This window comes from Pipistrellus hanaki, assembly GCF_964339955.1.
Source record: "Pipistrellus hanaki genome assembly, chromosome: 11".
In the NCBI taxonomy this organism is placed as follows: domain Eukaryota; kingdom Metazoa; phylum Chordata; class Mammalia; order Chiroptera; family Vespertilionidae; genus Pipistrellus; species Pipistrellus hanaki.
In genome coordinates, this window is record NC_140513.1 from 43,999,219 (window position 1) to 44,024,689 (window position 25,471).

General features: G+C 44.6%; 2 protein-coding genes across 4 annotated transcripts in view; one reads left to right on the forward strand and one right to left on the reverse strand.

Annotated features, from left to right (window-relative positions):
* Positions 1–25,096, forward strand: part of CDC37L1 (cell division cycle 37 like 1, HSP90 cochaperone) — a 51,135-nt gene extending 26,039 nt beyond the window's left edge. Inside the window, exons 7-9 of one of the 3 annotated variants that reach the window (XM_084899542.1) lie at positions 19,540–19,600; positions 23,001–23,086; positions 24,684–25,096. In XM_084899542.1, the coding sequence (XP_084755668.1) occupies positions 19,540–19,600; positions 23,001–23,086; positions 24,684–24,722 (186 nt within the window). In that variant the 3' untranslated portion in view covers positions 24,723–25,096. Of the gene's footprint in view, positions 1–36; positions 1,295–19,539; positions 19,601–23,000; positions 23,087–24,683 lie in introns of those variants that run through there. The other 2 variants (XM_084899543.1, XM_084899544.1) reach the window with 2 other exon arrangements.
* On the reverse strand, positions 623–15,142 carry AK3 (adenylate kinase 3). The gene is made up of 5 exons (XM_084899566.1): positions 14,809–15,142; positions 7,502–7,621; positions 6,371–6,543; positions 5,099–5,217; positions 623–2,241 (listed from the first exon to the last, which is right to left on the reverse strand). Exons 1-5 carry the CDS (start codon positions 14,957–14,959, stop codon positions 2,121–2,123), a joined length of 684 nt encoding a protein of 227 aa, XP_084755692.1. The 5' UTR covers positions 14,960–15,142; the 3' UTR covers positions 623–2,120.
* Positions 25,097–25,471: the final 375 nt, after the last annotated feature.

Genomic DNA, 25,471 nt, shown 5'->3' on the forward strand with positions numbered 1-25,471 from the left:
AAATCATAATGTCATTACAGCATCATTTTTTTTTAGCAGATGCGATCCTCAGCAATGATAATCTTCATCAGAACTGTCTACCTCACGGACCACCAGTGGTCTGCGGATCCACCTGGTGGTGACTGCTGGTCTATGATATTAACTCAGCATAAAACAAGTTCTTTTTGTTTGCTTTAATAAAGAAAAAAACAATAATGCAAGTGTTTTATATAAAATAAAATAATGGCTCTATGTGCAAAACTTTGGGTTTGGTATTTTGGGAGGAGGGAGGGAATGGTGATAGGGAAGAAGAGTCCTTTATTTCATAACCATGTTCTTATTTCATAACCATGTTCTTCTGCCTGTTTTTTATTCCAAATCTCCTAAGGGTGTCAAGAAGGCCAGTATGACTGTAGTTCTTTATAGCATGAGGCAAAGTATAACATGAAATGAAAGCAGACTGTGTACTGTTTTAAGAGTTATTAGAAACCACTCACTAATTCAGAAGCCAGTGAGTCATCAGGGCATGAGAACAGAAGGTGGGAAGGAGTGGGTGCTGTGAACTACCAAAGACAAAGTGATACCCACAGTTCTAAACTGGAACTGTGTTCCATGCCTTAATACTAATGTATGCCTGGTAAACTGGTGATAATTCATAAGTTTAATAGCCCACAACATTTTTTAGAAAGCACATAATAGTAACATTCAAATAAGACATTATAGAAAGTTTTACAGAGAACAGATTGTTTGCTGTAATCCTTTTAAAAAGCCTTGGTCCATTTTGAAAGATCAAATTGAGTTTTTAAAAAAATCAAAAGAAAGGAAAAAGTTTTATCCTCCTCATAAAATACATAAGAACCACTAATTGGCAGTTGAATTTTAAGTGCCTAGAATAAAACATATTTTCTGTTAAAAACAGCTTGTACAAGGACTTGTTTCATTTGATTTGGCACCAAGCAAAGTCAGAATACATTGAAGATACTGCTCCACTCCTCCTACCAGACCACAGTACATACACGCATGCATCCTTGTGGCCCCCGTAAGGAATCACATTTTTTATTTTTTAGAACAGCTGCTTAGGTGACACTCATCAGCAAAGTTCTTTACCCTTAAAATAGGATAGCAGTGAATGTTAGGAATAAACTCCTTCAACAAACTCAGTTAGTTCCTTGTCCCGGCATTCCTTTCGTTGCCATACCAGTTAGTTATGATTGCTACATCTGTCCAGGGAATTTCCCCAGACAAGCGTGATCTGTTTCCCAATGACAGCGCATGCTTGCTTTACCTAGTGCCATGGGTGTGGGTTTTTTATTTATTTTTATTTTTTTTTGTACTTGAATGTTACTCATCAAGGCAGATCAGACATTTTGATTAAAAAGAGAAACTGGCAAGTAGGTCCAAAAGCACATCTCTTAACCAAAGTAATATCTGAAAACATAGGTCTTTACACTTTCCTTTGTAAATTCAACTCCAGTCTTTCTGCAGGACTTAAGTCAATTCCTCATATAAATACTTTCCTATATGCTGATACATTTTTATAGCAAATTGAAAATTCTGAGTAACCTTGAAGGTACATTTACAACAAAATAAGTACAACATATATGGCTAGTTTATAAATCTCTTCATGTAGAGGCAGCAGTGAATTTGCATCCTGCAACTAATCTATAAATCCAGTTGCTTTTTTTCTGGGATTTTATAAGACACAGTGTACCACGGAGCAAGGTAAGGCTTTTCTGGCATCACTCTAAGCAAAAGCCTCTGATGGGACTTTTCCCAAATAACATGGAATTTTTTTTTCTTTACTTTTCCAGAAAAATAAGGAAATGTTATTAACCACTTAATCTTCTGAACAAAAGTTAGAGTGCAACCAGTTGCTCTTTTAGTTATGCTCTAAAAGACTTTTCAAAAGTTTTATTAGACATATTTGATGTTTTAAAATTGCACACCTATTGAAGATAACTGGATAAAACATACTAGATGATGTCAAAAGACAAATCTTAGAATCTGACTCATTTGGCACATCTTAATTTCCAGAATAAAATCAGTAGAAATGAACTAATAAAATTTCTGAAGAATTCATATATGTCTGAGTCTTAGGACAAGGAGCTTCTGCTCATCTTACTAGTTACACGGGCTTTTCCTCAAGGAGTAACAGATGACTTCTGGTCTATTTGTGGCAGTTTTGTTTGTAGGAAGGCATATACATGGGGCCAGATCTTGTTGGTTTCAGTTCCTGCGAATGTTTCCAACACTCCTTTTTTCCTAAAGGTGACAAAACAAAAAAAAAAAAACACAAGTCTGAGTCTTCCTCATAAACTTTTTCAAAGTGATTCTTAAAAGACTAGAAGCCCAGTGCAGAAATTCATGCATGGGCGGGGTCCGGCTGGCCTGGCCCAATCGGCTGTGAGGTTGACCAGCCAACCCCAACCCCATTCGGGTGGGGAGGGCCAGTCAGGGGGAGGGGCCGTGGGTGGTTGGCTGGCCGGCCGCACCTCCTGGTCAAACTCCCAGTTGAGGGGACAATTTGCATATTAGCCTTTTTTTATATAAGACTAGTAGCCCATCACGTGATATCGTGCGCTGTAGGCTGCCCGCCGCTTCCAAGGGAGCTGGCGAGAATACAGTGCGCCAATGGGAGTCACACAGCTTCCATGGGAGGCGGAAGCGAGCTGCCGGCACCCATGGGAGCTGGGTGAGAGTTGCGCTGCTTCCGCAGGAGGCGGGAGGAAGCCTGGTTGCTTCCGTGGGGGTAGGGAGGGAGCTGTGCCGCTTCTGTGAGAGGAGGGCCCTCCGTCTCCTCTCCAGGTCTGTACTCAGCCACGGAGGCTGCGGGCCAGCCCCCCGTCCCTGACTGTGTCCACTCTGGCTCCGGGCATAGCAAGGAAGCAAGCATTCCGCCAGGCCACTCATGCTCTCAGCGGCCACCCTCCGCCCCACAGGACTGGGGGACTCTGGCGAGGCTGAGAGAACTGGGCGCCGCCATATTTTGTTACAGAGTGACAGTTAATTTGCATATTACCCTTTTATTAGATAGGATGATAATGTTGATGTAGGGTCTCCATAAGTATAAGTCTGTATGATCACAAAAGAGCGGCATTTGGCTGGGCACTGGAAAACCTGGGTTTTGGTTTCAGTGGTGTCCCCTAGCTTACAGAAATGGTCACAAGATTCCGGTGAGATTGTCCCCACTTCCCAGCTTCACGGATGGACATGATGAGCTCATCAGTGCCCACTCTAGGACTTCTGTTGGCCAAGAGGCTCTCTCTTCTGCTGGGGTAGCTGAACTGGCAGGAGGTTAAGTGCGGTAAGCAGGAGCTGAGGGACTTAGGCAGGGAGAGCCCACCTGAAGTTGTGGCCAACACAGGAAAATGGCGCCGAGAGTGAGGAGCCCAAGCCCACTGAACAAGCTGGACCCAGCATTCACCTCTGGACATTTTGGTTACAGGACCAATACATTTCCCTTTTGCTTAGACTGATGTGAATTAGGTCCATGATTGGGATAAGCACATTTTATGATAAATGTTATTTACCCAGCTCTCTGCTTCACCCGCAGACAGAGAGTGAGAGTTTCTTGGGTTTGGGCAGGGTAAATGATAGCTAGCACTGAGTGATTTAATAGTGCCAGGGCTGCCATAAGTCTTTATGTGGATTCTCTCACTTAATTCCCTTAATGACCCTATAGAGGAGGTACTATTTAATATGCCCTGATTTTACAAATGAAAAAATTGTGGCATAGAGGTTGAATCCCTTGCCCAGGGCCCCAGTGCTGGCCATCTGCAGAGCCAGCCTCTTTACACAAATCACAAAATTACTGTAACAGCTACTGTAGAAAGTGGATCGCCAACTCCCTTATAATTTAAACCTCCAGAAATATCTATTAAAACAATTTGCAGTCTATTATTTTAGTTTCACTGCATACTTTCCCTATTACAACAATAACAACTGATCATTATAAAATGCTGCGTGTCAGAAATAATTCTGAGAGTTACACATATGAACTCAATCTTTCAACCTTCTATTCTCTCCCCCATTCTGCAGAGAAGAAAACAGGTTAAGACCAAGATAATAAAGGAGGAGTTGGGATTTGAACTTAGTCTGGCTCCAGAGTCTGTGCCCTAAACACAACACTGTTCTGTCCTGACAACGGTGTCATTGTTCAGTAAGTGAATGAATAAAAGGAGAGGGGACGGGTAAGGAAACTGGATTATTTCTTAGCCAGATTTAAATATTATTTAGTATAGATGCCATATTCTGTTGTGGGCAAACAAAACTACGTTAGAAATATAAGCTTTTAGCCAGGCCTGTGTGGCTCAGTGGTTGAGCATCAACCTATGAAACAAACGGTTTGATTCCCAGTCAGGGCACATGCCTGGGTTGTGGGCTCAAGCCCCAGTGTGGGGCATGCAGGAGACAGCCAATTGATGATTCACTCTTATCACTGATGTTTCTATCTCTCCCTCTCTCTTCCTTTCTGAAATCAATAAACACATATTAAAAAAAAAAAAAAGAATATAAGCTTTTAAAGATGATTAACCAAATAAATGATCTGAGAATTGGTTGCCACTTGAGTCTTCTGTCCTATAAGCTCAGGAAGTGGATCTTATTAGGGTTGCTTCCCCAGCATTCATTCCAGCCCTCCCTCCACCAGACAGCAGAATCTGGGTGAGACGGACCCACTCCCAGCTCCAGGTGTGGACCAGTCACTCCCACCCCAGTGACTGCTTTAGGGATGGGCAGAAATCCCTGCCTCCAACAGTTCGTGCAGGGCATTCTCTGACCACAGTGGCTGTTCCCATGGGTTCAGTCTGCGTGACACTTAGGGCTTGTGTTCGCTGGAAAAAGGTGACCCCTCAGCCCTGCAGGAAAGGGCTGTTCCTGACACCTGTCCAAGTCGACACAAAGCTGAGAATGGCAAAACGAATCAAACTGAAGCATGACGGAAGCCCAGCCTACCATCTGGACTTCTCTATTACACATGCTAACGCACTGCCTTTATGGTCTAATTCAATTTGAACTGGATCTTCTGATGTTTTAACATGTTAGCTGTAAAGCTATGGATGATGGAAAACTGCCTTAGTGCTTGATGCTGCAGAGAAGTTCTGAAAAGCGACAGACTCACTGGTAGTATTCCAGGACTGGCTCTGTCAGAGCTTCGTAAGCCTTCAGCCTCTTGGCCACCGTCTCCGGTTTATCGTCCTCCCGCTGCACAAGGGGCTCCCCGGTCAGGTCGTCGAGGCCCTACATGGGAGTCAGGGCACGCTGCTATCAAACATTTTTATAAGCAGTTACAGGATTTTTTTTTTTAACAGATTTCTTATCTATGCAAACACCAAGCACACAAATGTACTTTTAACTGAAATTGGTTTAGCTCAGTGGATAGAGCGGACTGAAAGGTCCCAGGTTCGATTCCGGTCAAGGGCATGTACCTTGGTTGAGGGCACATCCCCAGTAGGGGGTGTGCAAGAGGCAGCTGATTGATGTTTTTCTCTCATCGATGTTTCTAACTCTCTATCCCTCTTCCTCTCTGTAAAAAAAACAATAAAATATATATTTTTTAAATGTACTTTTAAATAAACAGAATAAAATCCAAACCCAGATCATTGCGGCACAGAGCCATGTCAGTCCCCTTCTCCTTAGAGTTAAACGGTTTTCAAAGCAGCCTCAAAAATCATTTCATGTCGTGGATGAAAAAGGGGTCTTACAAAAAGTACCCTCACAGGGTGACCGGATCATAAACTCCTAACTGGGCAGGTCACAGTGGGTAGTCATGCCCTGGGCATATAACTTCTTTAGGAAAAGGTTTATCTTTGCTGTAAGTAAGCCCTGTCCATTGTTTCTGAGCATCTAGGTGACACACCTTTGCAATGACTCAGATCCCTGATAGCCACCCTCAAGAGAGCATATAATCTTGTTAACCATCCTGTAATCCAATCCCCACCTTCTTGTCATCTTCCTGATGTTCCCTCCTTGAAAGAAGCTGTCACCTGCGATTCTGGGGAGCATTTTTCTCAGTCTGTTGGGATCTTGTTTCCAGGCGTATCCTGTTTGTGTCGATTTTTTACAGAAATTCTCTATAGGTTTGGGCGTTCTTATGTTGACCTAAATAAGCCAAGGTGTTGCTAACCCCTATTGCCCCAACTCCAAACACAGCCCCTGGCACAGAGTAGAAAGTCAATAAATGCTTTCGAAGGAATAACAAACCTCTGTCACTCCTGGGACGCCTCTGCTAACGAACTGAGTGGACCAGACAAGGACCACACCAGAACCTGAGGCTGTACCCTTAGGAGTTTGGGGCAGGAAGGGTTTTCCAAGGTCATAAAACCTCTGCCTGTGAGAGCAAGGGGACTCGGAGACTGCGCTGTGGAAGGCCAGTTCCATCACAACTACTCACCACACGTTTGGGAGGGTTGAAATCGATGTTGTAGACTCGGCCGCTGTTTGCATGAATCCAGCGAGCTGTGAGGCGCTGCTTAACGATCTCAAAGGGCACCTTCAGATTAATCACGGTGTCTATCTTATAAACTTTATCCAGGGCTTCTGCCTGAGGAAGAGTCCTTGGGAAACCTTTACACACACACACACACACACACACACACACACACACACGTGAAGAAAGGGAGGGAAGGGAGGGAAGAAGGAAGAGAATTAATGAACGTTGAGCAATCTGAACAGAAGCAGTAACACCAGCCAAGCAGGTCACAGCTGTAGGGCAACTGTGATAACTTCGTGTGTTGACTTGATTGGGCCACAGGGCGCCCAGCTATTTGGTTAAACATTGTTTTGGGTGTGTCTGTGAGAGAGCTTTGGATGAGAGTAACATGTAAATCAGTAGGCTGAGTAAAGAAGATTCTTCTCCCTAAGGTAGGTGGGCCTCATCTAATCCACTGAGGGTCTGGATATAACACAAGGGCTGACCCTCACCCTGGATCGAGGGGAGCACCATCTGCCGTGGAGCTGGGACGTGGGCTTTCTTCTGCCTTCTGACTCACACTGGCACAGCTCCTCCTGGGGCTCCATCCTGCTGGCCTTCAGACTGGAAGCCCCCCTGCACCCCCAGCTTACCAGCTCACCCTAAGACTTGTCAGCCTCTGTGATCATGTGTGCCCATTGCTCAAAATCTCAATCTCTCTCTCTCTCTCTTCTTCCCTCCCTCCCTCCCTCTCTCCCCTCCACCCCCTAAAAATCAACCCATTCAGCCACACCTCTGCCGGTTTACAGTTGATTTTAAGTCACCCTCCAGGTTTCCTGTGTGGTAATCCTCCTTGCCATAAAATATTCTCAAAAGAGGGTAAGGAACTAAGGGCACATCTGCAGGGGCCTTAGGAATCATGCAGTCCACAGCCCTCCCATGCGGATGAAGAAGCAGGCCCAGAGAAGGCAACTGGCCCAGGCCTCAGGGTGAGCAGTGGCGGAACTCGGGCTCTCTGCCCACCATCCAGGAGGTCTCTGCAGCCCAGGAAATGCTCGTTCTGCCGCCCACACCCATGCTGGGCCGCTGAAATGCTCGTGACACATCACTTACCATCCAATAGCCAGTTGTACTGGGTGAGGTTTTTCAGCTCATTCAAGGCCAGCCGAGTCATGATATCATCGGGGATGAGCTTCCCTTGTTCAATGAAAGTCTTGGCTAACACACCAATTTCTACAGCAGAATGAGGGGGGAAAGCAAATCAGCAACGATCACATCAGTGAAAAGACAACCCACTTGAATGGAAGAGCGTTTTTATAAACATGGATCTGATAAAGAACTTGTATCTAGAATACCTAAAGAACTCTTACACCGTAGCCCAGTGGCCATTTTTAATTCTACATCTCCTTTTAAACTTTGGTCATTCTTATAATATTATCCAAACCAACCACATCTCATGTCTGAATTTGTTTGGAAAAATAAATAAATAGGCAATTTGTTTGGTTAGCCATGGAGAACAAAGGAGGGCCTGGCCAGCCTGTGAATAGCAGTTGCTTTTTACATGTGCCAAGGGCTACAGAGAATTAGCCTGGTTCCTGCCAAAATTACTTTTAGCAAGTACATAAAAGTTTATTTTTAAAACATGTCAAAAGAGCCCTAGACAGTTTGGCTCAGTGGATAAGAGTGTCGGCCTGTGGGCTAACGGGTCCCAGGTTCGATTCCAGTCAAGGGCACATGCCTAGGTTGTGGGCTCCATCCCCAGTAGGGGGCATGCAGGAGGCAGCCAGTCAATGATTCTCATCATTGATGTTTCTCTCTCTCCCTCTCCCTTCCTCTCTGAAATCAATAAAAGTATATGTTAAAGATGAAAAAACATGTCAAAAGAAAACAAAACTATCAGAATGACAGGGAATGAGACAAATGATAGGTTTACACCCTGTCAAAGATTTACACAAACCTTTCTCAAATAATAAAGACTCAAGTCAACACAGTGGTTCCCTCTGGGGAAAGGAAGGAGATATGACTGGAGAGTTAGAGTGGGAGGCCCCAAAAGTGCTGTTTTTCTGCCTGGGGTAAATGGGCATTCATTTTATTCTTCTAACCATGCATAAACAAGTGTAATGCCCTCATGCACGAGATATTTCACAAGATTATCTACACCAATAAAAGAGAAATATGCAAATTGACTGTACCTCTACAACACCCACCAGACAACCAGAAGTGCGTATGCAAATTAACCCAATAGAGATGGAGGGTTAATTTGCATACACAGACACGGAGCGAAGACTGAAGGCTCCAGCCCAAGTGAAGACTGAAGATGACTTGGCTTCTTTGCTGCGGCTGGAGCGGAGAAGCCGAGCCTCACTGCAGCCGGAGCGGAGAAGCCTGGCCTCGAGGCGTGGCTTTTCCGCTGTGGCCAGAGTGAAGGCCTGGGTCCCCGGTGCCGGAGGAAAACCGGTGCCGGCAGCCAAGGGAAGGAAGGCCGATGGTCTTAGGTAAATCATATTTACATTATGATTCATTAACAGTAGCAAAATTACAGTTATGAAGTAGCAACGGAAATAATCTTATGGTTGGGGATTCACCACAACATGAGGAACAGTTGTGGTGACCCCCAATAAAAGGGTCGCGGCATTAGGAAGGTTGAGAACCACTGACCTAGAGAGAGCTCCCATCCCAGTTCTATACTCCTCCCCGCTTCCCAGTCTGCATCAGGATAGAAATGGAACTCAAGAACTGTACGAAGGCCCTGGGTCTGGCTTGAATGTCTCTCTCCCCCTCCTTTCTCCCCACCATGTCCACCAAACACACAAGCCATGCCCCTCGCAGAGAGCTCTGCATCCCCTGGGTCCGCTTAGCCTCTGCGTATGCCTCTGCGTATGCCTCTGTCTCTTCTCTGCTGCCTGGTAAGCTCTTCCCATCCTTCAAGATACACCCTTACAGGGACTTTCAACGCGAACCTCCAACCTCGTACGCAACCGGAAGTTCCTCCTTTGGACTTCCATGGGGCAGACTTGTCTCCACGGGAGCACTATCACGCTGCTGCTGAAACGAGCTGTTTATGTATTATTATGGATCACACTGTGCCCCTCTCGATCCATATGTGGAAGCCCTAACCTCCAATGTAGCTGTATTTAGAGGGGGCCTCTAAGGGAACAATTAAGGTTAAATGAGTTCCTGAATGCGGGGCTTTCACCCAATCTGACTGCTGTCTTTACAAGAAGAGGAAGAGACACCCAGAAAGGATGCAGCGGAGGAAAAGTCACATGAGGACCCAGCGAGAAGGCAGCCCTTCGCAAGCCATGAAGGAAGGCTACCCCAGAAACTAACCCCGTCAGCACTTTGATCTTGGACGTCCAGCCTCCACAACTATGAGGAAATACACTTCTGTTGCCGAAGCCATCTCGTCGATAGTATTCTCTTATGGCAAACCGAGAAGACTAACACACACGGACACTTGTCTCCCGTGCCCACATTCCAATTGTGAGCATCCCCAAGCATCTTCTCAGTGCAGCCTCGAGTTTGACATGCTTGAAGTGAAATATACTTGTCTCTGTTTCTCCAAGCACCTAGCATACATTTTAGGGGTGTCGAACTCAATCAAAGAAGGGGCCAAAATCTAAAATCCAGCCTAAATCGCGGGCCGAATGGTTTACTGAACAGTCATAAACTGACAATGTCATAAACCTACAGCGGAGTGCAGTGATGACAGCGCAGTGCGGGCCACATTGCAAGGCCTGGCGGGCTGGATTTGGCCCGCGGGCCTTGTGTTTGACACATGTGCATTAGGTGCTTGATGAATCCATAGACGGATAGATGGAGAAATGAGCTGCCTTGATGCCCAGGAATTCTAGCAAAAGCCTGCTTTCTTGGAGAATGCATTTTATCATCAGGTTCATCTTTTGAAAAAACGCTCTTTAAGCTATTTAAACAAACTTTAGCGCACCCACAAAATAACAGAAAGGGGCAAAAGAATCCAGATGTCCATAAGTCAAAGGGTAAACAAAACGTAGTCTATCCATTCAACGGAATATTATTCAGCAATAAAAAGGAATTAAGTATCAATACACATTACAACATAGTAAGCCTGGGAAACATGCTAAGTGGAAAAAAAAAATCCCACACATGAAAGAACATGTATTGTATGAGGCCATGTGCATGAAATGTTCGAGTAAGAAAACTGAGACAGAAAGTACATTAGTGTTGCCAGTGGCACAGGTTGGATGGGGTGAAGTGGGAATGGGAGTCACCGTTAAATAGTATGAGGTTTCTTTTGGGGATAATGAATATGTTCTAAAAGAAAATTAAAATCCCCTGTAAGTTCACCACCTAGAAATAATTGTAATGAAACCTTTGCTGATTTTTCTTATATTATTTTCTTCTTTGCTGCATTTATGTGTTTGCAGTTATGCTATATTCTAAATTATTGCTGATACCTTTTTTCTTCATTTATTGTGAGCATGTTCACACATCAATAAACAATCTTTAAAATATTCAGTTTCATCAAAATTGCACAATTATTGCCCTAGCCGGTGTGGCCCGGTGGTTAAAGCATCAGCCTATGCACCAAAGGGTCCCAGGTTCAGTTCTCGGTCAAGGGCATGTACCTGGGTTGCAGGTTCGATCACCAGTGAAGGCAACAAATCAATGTGTCTCTCCCATCTCTCTCTCTCTCTCTCTCTCTCTCTCTCTCTCTCTCTCTCTCTCTCTCTCTCTTTCCCCCTCCCTCCCTCTTACACTTTCCCTAAAAAAAATCAATGGAAAAATAGCCTCAAATAAGGATTAACAACAAAAAAAATGATTGCACAATTATTAATTTAAACATTTACCTGTTATCAGACATTTACTATAATCATTCTTTACTATAATAAACTAGAGCCTGGTGCATGAAAATTCATGTACTGGATGGACGGGGGAGGGTCGCTCAGCCCGGCCTGCCCCCTCTCACAGTCTGGGAGCCCTCAGGGGCAAGAGGTGACCCGGCGATCAAGGGAAGGTGACACCCCCATCACACCTCTGCTGCCGCCACTGCTGGCAGCACAAGCCTCAGCCAGCCCTGGTTACCTCAGCCTTGGGCAGCCCTGGGCGGCTGGGGGGCTGAGGGGACTGGGGGACTGCAGAGGCAGGTGTGTGGAGGGGCCTGGCTCGCCTGGGGGCAGGCCTGGCCTTGCTGGGTGCCTGCCACCCTGGCAGGGCTGAGGGGCGTGGCAGTCAATTAGCATATTCCCTCTTTATTAGGTAGGACACTGTCATGACCATCCTTGTACATGAATATTTGGCAACATCTCTACTATGTCCTTCAAGTAAATTCCCTAGTGTGGAATTTCTATAACTATGGTACCATCAGATAGTGCTACATAGAGGTATGGCACTAACTTACTCTCCAAACGCCACTTCGTGGGAGCATTTTAAAACCCATGGCTGTATCGTATAGCTGAAGTTTAAAATCATCCCAGCAGATGTAGGACCTGGAAACACGAGGCAACCTGTGGGCAGCAGCAAACCTGGAGTAGCTTATAGCTGTGCCCTGGAGTCAGGAAACTGGAGTTTGACCCTTAGACATTAGTCCTTTAAAGACGAGGGAACTGAGTTCAGGAGAGGTAAAAGAACTTGCTCGATAAAACATAGCAGTTACTGGGGACAAAGGTGAACACCCAGGTCGCTCGGGTGCCAATTAAATTACACTTTCCATGCAGCATTTACTACATTGAGATTCATGAGATAATTTTAGATAGAAAAAAATATTGTCTCAAATGAAAATAAAATTCTAATTTAAAAACCAATAAAAATTTCATTTCAAAGTGTATTTAAAAAAATAACTGGTAAAACAAACCTTTAATTTCATGAACATGATGGCTTATTAAATTAAAAGGCTGAGCCACTTTAAAGAATCAAACCAGCGACCTCTCAGTGCATGGAACCTGGCACTTAACCTTCTGAGCAACAGCAAAAAGAGTATTTTTTTTAAAAATCGATTTCAGAAAGGAAGGAAGAGGGAGAAAGAGAGAAACATCAATGATAGAGAGAGAATCATTGATTGGCTGTGCCCTGACCGGGAATGGAACCGTGACCTCCTGGTTCATAGGCCGACACCCAACCACTGAGCCACACCGCTGGACCAAAACAGTATTTTATTTTTTTTAATAAATGATTGCATCTCTCTTTTGTGTCTGGGAAATATCCAATCCATTCACAAATATTTATTGAGAATATGTTCTTGGTGCTGAGAAACAAAACACCTGTAATAATAATCTCATGATACCTCCCTAAACTCCACTTTCTGTTTTCCTTGTTAAAGAATTCCCTGAAAAGACTCCAGAGAAAACAGATGCCTGAGGTAAGCACAACATCTCTCCTAGTGATCCTCTCCTCCCTCCCTCTCGCCTCTCTCTTCATGTGGAGCCGGAAGGAGGACAGGAGGTGGGTCAGGGAGGTTAAGGACAAACAAAGAACATTGTTTTTGAGTTTTAAAACGTTTACTTATTCGCTTTATCTCTTTTACCGTTTTGTGCTTTCACAAATTAACATATCCTTAACTCCACTGAAGATGTTCTTTAACTGCAGTTATGTGTCAATGCTGACTTATTTTTCAACAAGTTGCTTAAGGATTCTCTTTACTCCTTTCCAACTGGGGGCAGTCCTGGAGACTGCTTATTGTTACATAACTACTTCAGAATGTTGCATCAAGAACACATAGGGAGCCAAGCAATTTAATCGTTTGAAGAAGTAGAATTAACTACAAAATACTGTATGACCTTTTTTTAAAAAGAAAAAAGAAAAAAGATCCATGTAAAGAAAAGATAAATAAAAGTAGTAATTCACCAGCTGAACTGAAGTCCAAGACACAAACTGAAAACCCTGGAGTGGTTGTTTTTTTTTTTTAATTTAAATGTCAGTATTTTTAAACAAACAAATCCCACTTAGAAATATTCTACATGTTCATCAATAGGGGATCCATTAAATAAATTATAGTAGATTCCGCAAATAGATCCTTAAAGGATGAAAGAGATGTCTATGTTGTCATGTGGAAAGATAATCCAGACATAAAATGAAAACACACTGGTACAGAATACATATATACTGAGTGGTCAGATTATTATGATCTCTGAACACATAATAATCTGTCCACTTGGTGTATTTCCTATATAATAAAAGGCTAGTATGCAAATTGTCCCTTCCACCAGGAGTTCGACCAGCAGGCAGGCTGGCCAACCACCCATGTCCCCTCCCCATGGCCAGGCTTCTATCCTGTTTCTAATCCCTACCCCCCCCCTTTTTTTTTAACCTTGTGCAGGCATTACTTCTGTAATTTATTTTTTAATATATTTGTATTGATTTCAGAGAGGAAGGGAGAGGGAGAGAGAGAGAGAGAAATATCAATGATGAGAGAGAATCAGTGATCTGCTGCCTCCTGCACACACCCCACTGGGGATGGAGCCCAGGGCCTGGGCATGTGCCCTTGACTAGAATGGAAGCCGGGACCCTTCAGTCCCAAGGCCCACGCTCTACCTACTGAGCCAAACCAGCCATGGCTGTAATTTTTTTTTTTTTTTTTTTTTTAATGAGCTTCAAAATGAGTTCTATTTTGGAAAATAAAGATCAGCACTTTTGAGGGGAAGGGAGGGGGGAACCCACTTCACCCCGATGTTGACTTTTGGAAAACAGCCTTCTTAAGCTATAATTTACATAAAATCGATTCGTTGTCAACTGTACAGTTTGTTGTTGTTTTGCACAGGATTTCGTGCTGAGTTATAAAAACTTATTTTGACATGAGAACAAAACAATCTTTCAGATTACCACTCACATGAATAGCTTTTGTGCCTATAAAAAATCTCTGGGGTATCCAAGATGTATGCCAACTGTGTGACTGCAATCAGGGCAAAGAGTGCTCTGCCTTCAGATTATGGGGCAAAGGTCAGAATCAGAAAAATCCCATTGAGTTAACCAAGAAAGAGAAGAGAAGAGAAGAGAAGAGAAGAGAAGAGAAGAGAAGAGAAGAGAAGAGAAGAGAAGAGAAGAGAAGAGAAGAGAAGAGAAGAGAAGAGAAGAGAAGAGAAGAGAAGAGAAGAGAAGAGGAGAGGAGAGGAGAAGAGAAAATAGAAGGAAGGAGTCAGAAGGAAGGGAGGAAGGAAGGAAGGGAGGAAGGAAGGAAGGGAGGGAGGGAGGAAGGAAGGTGTTTTAGACGCAAGGGCACGTGGAGAATAAGCCCCAGTTCGATGGACTCTTAGGAGCAGCTGCGACCGGGGCTGGACCTGCCCCCCAAAGGGTTCCCTCTGAACTTTTACTTCTCCCAACTTCTTCGTTCCTTTCCCCCTAGCCCGCCTGCAGCTGACCACACGCTGCGCCCGCACGCGCACCCCCCACCCCCCACCAGCCCCCCAAATCCCACACCGGCCCGGGCCCGCGCCCCGCGGCCCCACCTGTGCCTCGCAGCATGTTGCCGCGGAGCAGGTCCCCGCTGGAGAGGTGCTTGAGCTCGAAGTGCTGGGTGATGCGCGACGACACGGTGCCCTTGCCGGAGCCCGGCGCCCCCAGGATCACTGCGCGCAGCAGCCGCGCGGGCGCCCCCATGGCGCCGGGAGGGCACGGGCCCCCGATTGTCCGGCCCCGCGGCCCGCGGCGCTGACAGCACAACCGGCGGCGCGGCCCGGCGCTCCCGGAAGTGGCGGCGGGCACCGGGCGCCCCTCCCGCGGCCGGCCGGCCCCGCTGCGCCCGCCCCGCGCTGACCCGGGCGCCGCTTCCCACGCCCGGCCCGCCCCGCCGCCCGCCGCGCCCACCTGCGCCCTCCGCACCCCGCTCCACCCACTTCCGTCTGGTCCCCCGGCCGCCCCTCCGCGCCCACTGCGCCGTCCGCCACCGCCCGGGCCCCCTCCAGGCCTCCTGGGCCACCCCAAGTCGCCACCCGTCCCGCAGACCCGCCCTCTCCTCCTGCCGCGCCCCGCCCCGGCCTGCCCGGTGGGTGGCGCTCTTGGCAACCCCTGCGCGTGCGTCCCGCCCTGTCTCTGGCCGTCCCTCCGCGCAGGGTGGGTGCTGGATGCCACCGCACCCCCAGCATCTTCTACCCGCCCCTCTCCTCTCACCCTCGCCAGGTGCGTTCCTGCCCACCCCAGCTGGATAGATGCCTCTCCTTTCCCCCCCACCCCTGTGCCTTCCCCATTCTGCACCCCCTTCTCCCCACCTCTGTGCCCAGCCTCACCCCCACTCTTGCCCCTCCGCTCTCAGAGTCCCCGGACTCGCCTCTGCTCCTCAACAGTCATTGCACTCTGCTCCACTCCTCTGCCCTCTCTCCCCCCGCGCCCATCTTTGCTGCTGAGCTACCTTAAAAGCACCTGCTCCTCCTCTCTTGCTCGACCTGGTTGTTTTTGTTTGTTTTTTAATATATATTTTATTGGTTTTTCACAGAGAGGAAGGGAGAGTGATAGAGAGCTAAAAACATCAATGAGAGAGAAACATCCATCAGCTGCCTCCTGCACACCCCCTACTGGGGATGTGCCCGCAACCAAGGTACATGCCCTTGACCAGAATCGAACCTGGGACCTTTCAGTCCGCAGGCCAACGCTCTATCCACTGAGCCAAACCGGTTTCGGCTCATCCTGGTTTTTAAGGTACGTTTTTTTTTTTTTGTTTTGTTTTTTTCTGTGTAAAGAATCCCAAATAGATGAAAATAAGCGACAAGGGCCTTCCTCCTCATTTCACAGGGAGGAAACCCAGTTGAAATGGAGCGAGGCGCCTTAAGCCACACATGTATCGAGGGGTGATTCTCATAGAAGTCATACTTTCACAGCTTCGAATTCAAAAGTAGCTGCTGCACTTAACACAGCCTCAAAGAACTCGCTGCCACTCTGTTGTTTGCCTTTGGCAATGCGTGGATTCCACAAATACATATATATTCAGTGGTTATTACGCGCCAGCTATTGTTCTAAGGGCCTTGGAAATGCTGTGGTGCCCAAGACAAAATTTCTGCTCCTTGGAGGTTCAAGTCTAGCGGGGAAGGCAAGCAGATTATAACCAGGAAAAGAATAAATGAGCAAGAGAATATGAGTTAGTGCAATGAACAAAATAAATGTGTGAAAGTGTTGGGGGAGCGGGCTGTTTTAGATCCATCCCAGGCTTGGAAGAAGTGACATTTGCTCTGAGTCCTGAATTAGAAGATGGAAGGACAGCAACAGAGGTAAGGGGGAAAGGCCCTAAAACCGAAGGTTTGGCATGTTTCAGGAATAGAAACACAGGATAGACTTCCAGTACACATTTCCTCTGTGAAAAGGCCATGGAAGATCAGTACTAAGTTGTTAAAATGTGTGTAAAGTATAAAGGGTAACAGCTCAATAAAGGTTATTCATCATTATTGTCACTTATGCGCGCCAGGACACTATGCTAAGGCAGAACCCAGTGCCATACTCCACAGAGGTTGCCGAATGAGTAGCCCAGGAATGTTACTTTCAAAGAGAGAAATTATTTCAGAGAGGAATGGTAAAAGGAAAGAGTGCTCACTGGTGAATCGGAGCTGGGTGAATGGATTTAATATGTAGACAGTGCAATACACAGGGAAAAAAAATGTAACAGCTCATATATATTCATTACAAGAAGGAAAGAAAATAAATAAATTAAACATTCATTTGGCATAGAAAAAGGACATCAAAAGAATCCAAGGAGCTGAAGCCGGTTTGGCTCCGTGGATAGAGCGTCAGCCTGCGGACTGAAAGGTCCCGGGTTCGATTCTGGTCAAGGGCATGTACCTTGGTTGCGGGCACATCCCCAGTAGGGGGTGTGCAAGAGGCAGCTGATTGATGATTCTCATCGATGTTTCTAACTCTCTCTCCCTCTCTCTTACAATCAATAAAAATATACTTTAAAAAAATCCAAGGAAAGTAAGGGATTAAGAAAAAGAACTTGAAAAGATTAGAAAATTTAAGAAAAAGAACCAATCAAAGAATGAAAAGGTCTGGAAAAGTACAAGTTGCAAAACACTGGAAAAAACTAAAGGAATAGGGACAGTACTTCTAATCTCCAAAGCTGGGAACATTTGTGGTTTTCGCTACCACAGAGACCTGAAAGCAAATCCTGAGGAAATTCGGGTTGGAAAAAAAATGTTGGCACAAGACAAAAATAGCCGAAGAATCATCCTGTCACTGGGAGGAAACGCGGGGTGCTGTGGTCACGTCTACGGCCCTCACAGAATGCCAACTAACTGAAGCTTGGCTAAAATTTGTTGATTACGAACGAGTAAGGAGCTGCCAAACTGTGCCCAGCACAGTTATTTCACCATCCGTGTTCTTCAGTACTTAACTTGCTCCAAATAGTAAAGACACTGAATTCAAACGAATACATTAGAAACTGCGAATCGAGAAGAGATGTAAGAAGTGCTTGTCTGGTGGAACTTGCCCTCCAGGAATCACGAAGAAGCCGGGATCTGAAGACGCCTGAGATGACCTGGTAGAGAGCAGCCCAGCCGTCCGAGTCACTCCAGCCAGCCCAGCTGGGCTGCCATGGTGGCCCCAGGAGCGAACCCAGGGGCAGGTGGGCTGGAGGGCAGAGAAAGAATGTTTCCCTGAGCTACTGGAGCAGAATTGTCGTTACCTAAGATTGGGAAGACGGCAGGGGAAACAGGGTTGGGGAAGAATATCAGAGTTAGTGAGGAGTCAGTTAAGATGGAGATACCTTCGGGACATCCAGAGGGAGTTGATAGGAAAGCAGTTAGATGTACACATTTTAAGTGCATAGTAGAGGTCCAGGTGGGAGATATAAAATTTGGGAGTTGTTGGGATATTTACATGTATAGGGTTGTAGAAACTCACTTAAAGAATGAGTTTATTATTTTTAATTTTTGCTATTCTTTTTATTCCTTTTTATTTTTTTTATTAAATTATTATCTGTGTACATATCTTACTGAAGAATGAGTTTAAATGAGAAAGGTCTGAAATCTGACTTCTGAGGTTCTCCAATATTTAGGGGATAAGGAGGAAACATTGAAAGAGTAGGACAGGAGAAGCAAGTTAATTAGGAAGAAAAGTGGTTGAATGAGGTATCAGAGACATCAGTTGAAGAATGTGTTTTAGGCGGAGACTGGTTTGGCTCAGTGGATAGAGCGTCGGCCTGCGGACCCAAGGGTCCCGGGTTCGATTCCGGTCAAGGGCGTGTACCTTGGTTGCAGCACATCCCCAGTGTGGGGTGTGCAGGAGGCAGCTGATTGATGATTCTCTCTCATCAATGTTTCTAACTCTCTATCCCTCTCTCTTCCTCTCTGTAAAAAATCAATAAAATACATTTTTTGAAAAAAGAAAAAAAGAATGTGTTTTAGGGGAGTGATTAAATTAGTCAAATTCTCCTGATAGGTAGGACTGAGGCCTGACTGACAATTATTTGGAGCTGTGAAGTACAGAATAAAACCCATAGAAACCTATGAAATAGATTATTTTTCATTTACAATGTATAGATGAAAAAAATACGAGGATAGTTTTGACCAAAATCCCATACCTATTCAGCAACTGAATTAGTGATTTTAAAACAATGTTACATGAAATACAGAAAATGCTTTCTCCGAGAGAAAGCTTCTGGGAGGAGGATTCAAATTGTCCAGAAGAAGGCTATTAGGGGGAAAAGAAAGAGAAGGTTTGGACAAGAGTGGGGGAACAAAACAGAGGAGGACGGAATAAAAACGTACAAGGCCAAATCTTACAAACTCAGAAGCCAGCCGAAACTGGTTTGGCTCAGTGGATAGAGCGTTGGCCTTCGGACTGAAGGGTCCCGGGTTTGATTCCGGTCAGGGGCATGTACCTTGGTTGCGGGCATATCCCCAGTGGGGGGTATGTAAGAGGCAGCTGCACGATGACTCTCTCTCATCGATGTTTCTAGCTCTCTATCTCTCTCCCTTCCTCTCTGTAAAAAATCAATAAAATATATTTTAAAAAAAACCACAAACAAACAAAAAAAACTCAGAGGCCAAAAGAACCCTGTTGGATGGTTTGAAGTTAAAGTAAAATCAAGTCACAGTGTTAGTTATGTCCTAGCCTTGTTTGTGGTTTTTTTGTTTGTGTGTGTTTGTATTTGTGTGTGTGTGTGTTTTTGCAGAGGTCAAACTTATTGAGCCTGTCTATTTTTGCATCTAGAATAACATACCTTTGGATTTTCAGGTAAATTTCATTTTTTACAGAATCCTAAGGGCACAGTCTCCAAGCACAGAAGACCAGAGAGAACCGATTATTATTGTTGTGGTGGTAAATATTAACTGTTAACTATTCAATAACATCTTAAAAAGAAGTTTGTGTCTATTTTTTTTTTTTTACTTTTTATCTAATCCCAGAGATTTCCCTCATCAGTCCCCTTAATTATCACCAGTGAATATCATGTAACTCTTTTATGTCTTCTCCTTTGAACCTAAAGTTAAAAAGAAGGTGCAAAACTGCCCCCCCAAAAATAAAATAATACAAAGCCATATTTTTAACACTTTGAGTTAACCTATATGGTTCATTTAAAAGGCTGCAGAAACAAGAATATCTGGGAAAGCCCTGAAAAAGAAGAAAATGTGCCTATCAGTTAATAAGACATTATAAAGCCAGTATAATAATAAGATGGTATTGGCACATGAGTACATAGATCAATAAAACAAAATAGAAAATTCAAACATAAACTTAACTACATCTGAGAAAATATTTGCAACTCATATATCTGATAGGTGAACTAATAAGCAAAATATATAAAGAATTCTTACAACTCAATGGCAAACAATCCAAGTTTTAAAAAAATGGGCAGAAGATCTGAATAGACATTTTTCCAAAGGAGACATACAGATGGCCAATAAGCACATGAAAAGGTACTCAACATCACTACTCATCAGACAAAAGCAAATCACAACCACAATGAGCTATCACCTCACACCTGTTAGAATGGCTATTATATTTATTTTTCTTTTTTTTGTTTTGTTTTGTTAATCCTCACCTGAGGATATTTTCCCCCCATCGATTTTTAGAGAGAATGGAAGGGAGGGAGAGAGACTGAGAGAAAAACACACCCATGTGAGAGAGACACATTGATTAGTTGCTTCCTGTGACAAACCAGGCCAAGGTATGTGCCCATGCCCATGACCAGAATAAAATTCGTGGTCCACAGGCCAATGCTTTAACCATTGAACAAAACTGGCTAGGGCTAGAATGGCTATTTTAAAAAAAACAAGAAATAAAAAAAATGTTAGTGAGGGTGTGGAGAAAAGGAAACCCTTGGTAGAAAATGTAAATTGGTGCAATCACTATAGGAAAAAGTATGGAGGTTCTTCAAAATGTTAAAAATGGAACTGTCAGGTGATCCAACAATTCCACTTCATATTATGTATATATTATGTAAATGTAAGGCTGTGTCTACAAATCTCTTCAAGCAAATCTTGTCATTTGAAATTGAAATTATCTTTCTCTTTATCCTCCTCCCTCCACTTTGGCTCAAGATTTTAAGTATTTCTATTAAAGACATACATATTAGCCATAGCTAAGATTTGGAAACAGCCTAAGTGCCCATCAGCAGATGAGTGGATTAAAAAACTGTGGCACATCTACACAATGGAATACTATGCTGCTGTAAAAAAGAAGGAATTCTTACCATTTGAAACAGCATGGATGGAACTGGAGAGCATTATGCTAAGCAAAATAAGCCAGTCAGAGAAAGATAAATATTTCATGATCTCACTTATTTGAGGAAGATAATGAACAACATAAAGTGTTGAACAAAAACGGATCCAGAGACAGAGAAGCATGGATCAGACCGTCAAACCTCAGAGGAAACATAGGGGATGGTGAGGATAAGGAGGAGAGGTCAACCAAAGGACTTGTATACATGCATATAAGCCTAACCAGTGGACACAGACACCAGGGGGTGATGGCATGAGTGGGAGGAGGGATAGGGGGGCAATGAAGGCATAAGGAAAAAAATTTTTTAAAAATAGTCAACAAATCTTGCAAAAAAAAAAAAAAGGCATGTTAGCACATTAAGATACTATTAAGATAACTTTTTATTTATTTATTTTTTAATATATTTTATTGATTTTTTACAGAGAGGAAGGGAGAGAGATAGAGAGCTAGAAACGTCCATGAGAGAGAATCGACCACCTGCCTCTTGCACACCCCCTACCAGGGATGTGCCCGCAACCAACGTACATGCCCCTGACCGGAATCAAACCTGGGACCTTTCAGTCCGCAGACCGACGCTCTATCTACTGAGCCAAACCGGTTTCGGCTAAGATAACTTTTTAAAAAGTGAATTACTGAAGTCAGTCCTAGCAGACAGCAGAGAGGCTTGGGCACAGTGAGGATTGGGAGGCCATGAGAAGGGCTTCAGGAACAACCTGAGTGCAGGATACTGGTGCTTTTAGAGAAAACCCTGTACAGAAAGGTGGGTGGCAGGACCCTCAAGACTAACCTGCCCTTCTTTACAGCGTTGCCTTGGGCTTGTACTTTAGTAGTCCGGAGAATGACACATGTGTGGGTAAACAGATGAAGAACATTTCTCAACAAGCACTAATTGGCAAGCAAAAGGAAAAGAGATTAACCCTTTGTTCGCCATAAGCCTCTATAGACACAAGGGGAATGGATCTTCCCCATATGCCAGGCACCTATAGCCACACACCTCACATATCGACTCTGGTCGCCCAGTTTTAAAATCAAACCCAGTGACATCTCTGGGTTTGTAAAGAAAATTATGGTAACTTAAATTTGTAAACATCCCAGCGCATACGGGAGAAATTCCGATATCGACATACAGGGCAGCCACTCAGACACGCAAGAGATAAACACTGAGACACTTGAGACTTGTTGTTGTTGTTATTGTGACACTTGAGATTTGTTTGTGTTATCATGAATTTCACACCTAAAGTGGTAAATATGGTGTGCATTCTTCGTTATTTTTTTTACAGATTTGGAGCATCAACAAAATTTAGTGTTTTCAGAGCTTTTCCTGTCAATGGTTTACTTTTATTTCGCGCTTGCTTTTTTTAAAAAAAAATATATATATTTTGATTTTTTTTACAGAGAGGAAGGGAGAGGGATAGTTAGAAACATTGATCAGCTGCCTCCTGCACACCCCCTACTGGGGATGTGCCCGCAACCAAAGTACATGCCCTTGACCGGAATCAAACCTGGGACCTTTCAGTCCGCAGGCTGACACCTGTTTTGGCTCATGCTTGCTTTTGTTGATATTTCCATAGAATTGAAAATAATTGTTTTATTATTGAATTTATCGTTGTAGTATATTGTGCAAATAAAATTCAATCCCCATAAATGGCATCAGATGAAGAAATAATCGAACCAAGCACCTCGCAAGGAGAGGTTTTGGAAGCGTGACAGTTAACTGGTTAATTCTGTTAGAATCTAATCTGTTCTAAACATCTCACAAGTTTTCCCCAAGAGAGGCCCAGCGGTGAATGGCCCTGCAATGGGATAATAAATGATCACAGGTCAGGGGGACAGTTCTAAGCTGCTGTGCAGACCCCATGCCCAGACCAAAGTGAGGAAAGGGAGAGTGGTGCAAATACAATCAGGAGGAATGAGTTATAAAGCAACTCCTAGGGGACAGAACCAGTAATGCCTGAGACTCTGACTCCCCATTCTGCTCCTAAATGGTATATTGCAGTTCCTGAAATGAACAGAAGGGGCGCCATTCCCACATTCTTCCCTCTCAGTAATGAAGCCCCTGATGAAAGGACTTACCACCTGCAGGTATTTCATTTTATAGTTTGAGAGTGTTTCTCATGTGATCTTTATAGCAACTAGGCATGTCCTATTCGCTCTATTTTACAGACAGAAAGCTTAGAGGCAGCCAGTTTAAGTGACTTAGTGTCAGACAACTAAGCTGCAGAGCTAGCTAGTCTTTAGACTCCTGAGTCAGTGTCCTTCCCACTCTGTTTTAGTTTCGACTAAAGCAGGGTTGCCAGGAACAACCCAGAAGCGGACGGAGACACAGATTCTGACAGAGGGAACGGAGACCCACTCTGGGAGCCGTCCCTCACAGACCACGGCCTCGGGAACGCTGCTGTTCTTAGGATAGTCACAGGTCAGGCTGAACCTGCTCCTGTGTTTCAAGCATGTCACTGAATTTGGCTTCCCTGGGTCACTGTGTGACCAGGGCCATGAGCTGCGTTTGGTTTCGGGGGGAAAGAAGGGTATAAACAGAAGCGGTTTGGGCACCTGCCACTCTTTTGGCTCATGCCTGTCTTCCCAGGAACACGAAGACACCCAGTGTAACCCCTCCATGGCTACACGTTGGAAACCCTCTAAAATGATTACTCTTGACAAAGGCCTGCTAGACTATCAGAGACCTAAGGTGCCTAGGCAGCCCCTGCTTGCAGGAAGCCGAGTATCGAGACACAGGGCCTTTGAATCAGTGTAAAAATATGGCCACTATTTATTTCTCCATGTCAGTGTTTCAGCTAGCAATGGCCGTACTAGTGCTCTGTAACAAAAACACTTGTATCAGTGACACACCGCCCAACGCATTTCTTTTCTTGTTCACTAGTCTGTGGGTTGGCTGGGCCCCCTCTGGATTGAGCCTGGAGGTCTAGCTCAGGCCTGCTGCCTGGTCTGCATCATTCCGGGCTATCTGACGAACAAAGGCATGGATGGTTTGTGTTGAATGGCATACGCACAAAAGGGCAAGCCAAACCTCATCAGCACATTCAAAGCCCCTGCTTGTGTCGCAGTGTCACTAACCCTCCATTGGCCGGAGCAAGTCATGGATGCCAAACAGGGGAATATACTCTACTACTGGGAGGAACTACCAAGTCATTTAGTAAAGGACTTGGGTGTAAAATACTAAAATGTGGAAGGAGTGAATGAAGCATTGGGAACAATGGTCCAAAGTACTGAAACTGGTTCAAAATCTGACAAAAAAAGATATTATTTATGAGGAACTTAAAAAAAATAAAAATAAAACACCCCAGGCTTGTGTGGCTCTGTGCACAGAAGGATTGCAGGTTCAATTCCTGGTTAGGGCACATACTCAGGTTTCGGGTTCAATACCGGGTCAGGGTGTGTATGGGAGAGAAGGATGCTTCTCTCTCACATTGATGTTTCTCTCTCTCTCTCTCTCTCTCTCTCTCTCTCTCTCTCTCTCTCTCTTCCTGTACCTTATTCTCTCTCTAGAATCAATTAAAAACATATCCTTGGGTGAGGATTTTTTAAAAACCCTTAAAAATAATAAAACAACAGCTAACATTTATTGTCTTATTATATGATAGGTACTTTTGTTATGTACTTAGCATGTATTAATTCATTTAAACCTCACAACAATCCTATTATTGTGACCCATATTTTACAGATGAAACAACGAAAGCACAGCTGGGCTAAGGAAGAATGAAAATCACATTACTACTCACAGAGGAGGATGGTGGCAATTACATTAGGAAGGACTTTTGTCTATTTCCTCTTTCCCTGTGGTGCGTCCCCTCCTTGTCCCTCCCTCTAAGTGCCCCCTGTCTTGGGAAACTACAACATCTGGCTACCCAGGCCAGAACTCATCCCTCAGGCCCCTCTCACTTGCCTCCTGCTACATGCATGATTCAGTTCACTGGGCTCTACTGTCTGTACTTCCTCAACTCCTCCCAGGTCTGCTCCCTTCTCTTCAATTTCTGCTATTCCGCTGCCACTTCTTCTTTTTTTTTTTTTTTAATAGAATTTATAGGGGTGACATTGGTTAATAAAATTATATAGGTTTCAGGCATACAATTCTATACACATTATCTGTGCATTGTTCTGTGTGTCACGTCTCCTCCTGTTACCATTTACCCCCCCCCCCCCGCTTTACTCTCCTCCTGTTACCATTTACACACACACACACCCCCCCCCCCCCCCCGCCTTTACTCTCTCCTACCCTGCCCTGCTACTTCTTCCCAAAAGACTCTCCTGACCTTAGTCCTGGCCCCTTATCATTGCTGCCAGAGGGATTTCCCTATGATTGCAATGTGGGCAAGTCATTCTCCTGCTTAAAAAGTTTCCACCTTCCCTGGAGCTTTTAGGATAACGTTAGCTTAGGATTCCAGGCCTTCGTTTTCTGACACTCAGCCACACGTCTCTATAACTTTCCCCACTACCTGCAAGTCCTGTGCA

Bases quoted from the DNA above. Each gene is read 5' to 3' on its own strand.
- AK3 (XM_084899566.1), bottom strand. From the start codon at position 14,959: ATGGGGGCGCCCGCGCGGCTGCTGCGCGCAGTGATCCTGGGGGCGCCG. The intron at 6,544-7,501 runs GTAAGTGATGTG...GTGTGTGTAAAG, and splicing joins GTACAACTGGCTATTGGATG to GTTTCCCAAGGACTCTTCCT. The intron at 5,218-6,370 runs GTGAGTAGTTGT...ACTCCCATGTAG, and splicing joins TCAACCCTCCCAAACGTGTG to GGCCTCGACGACCTGACCGG.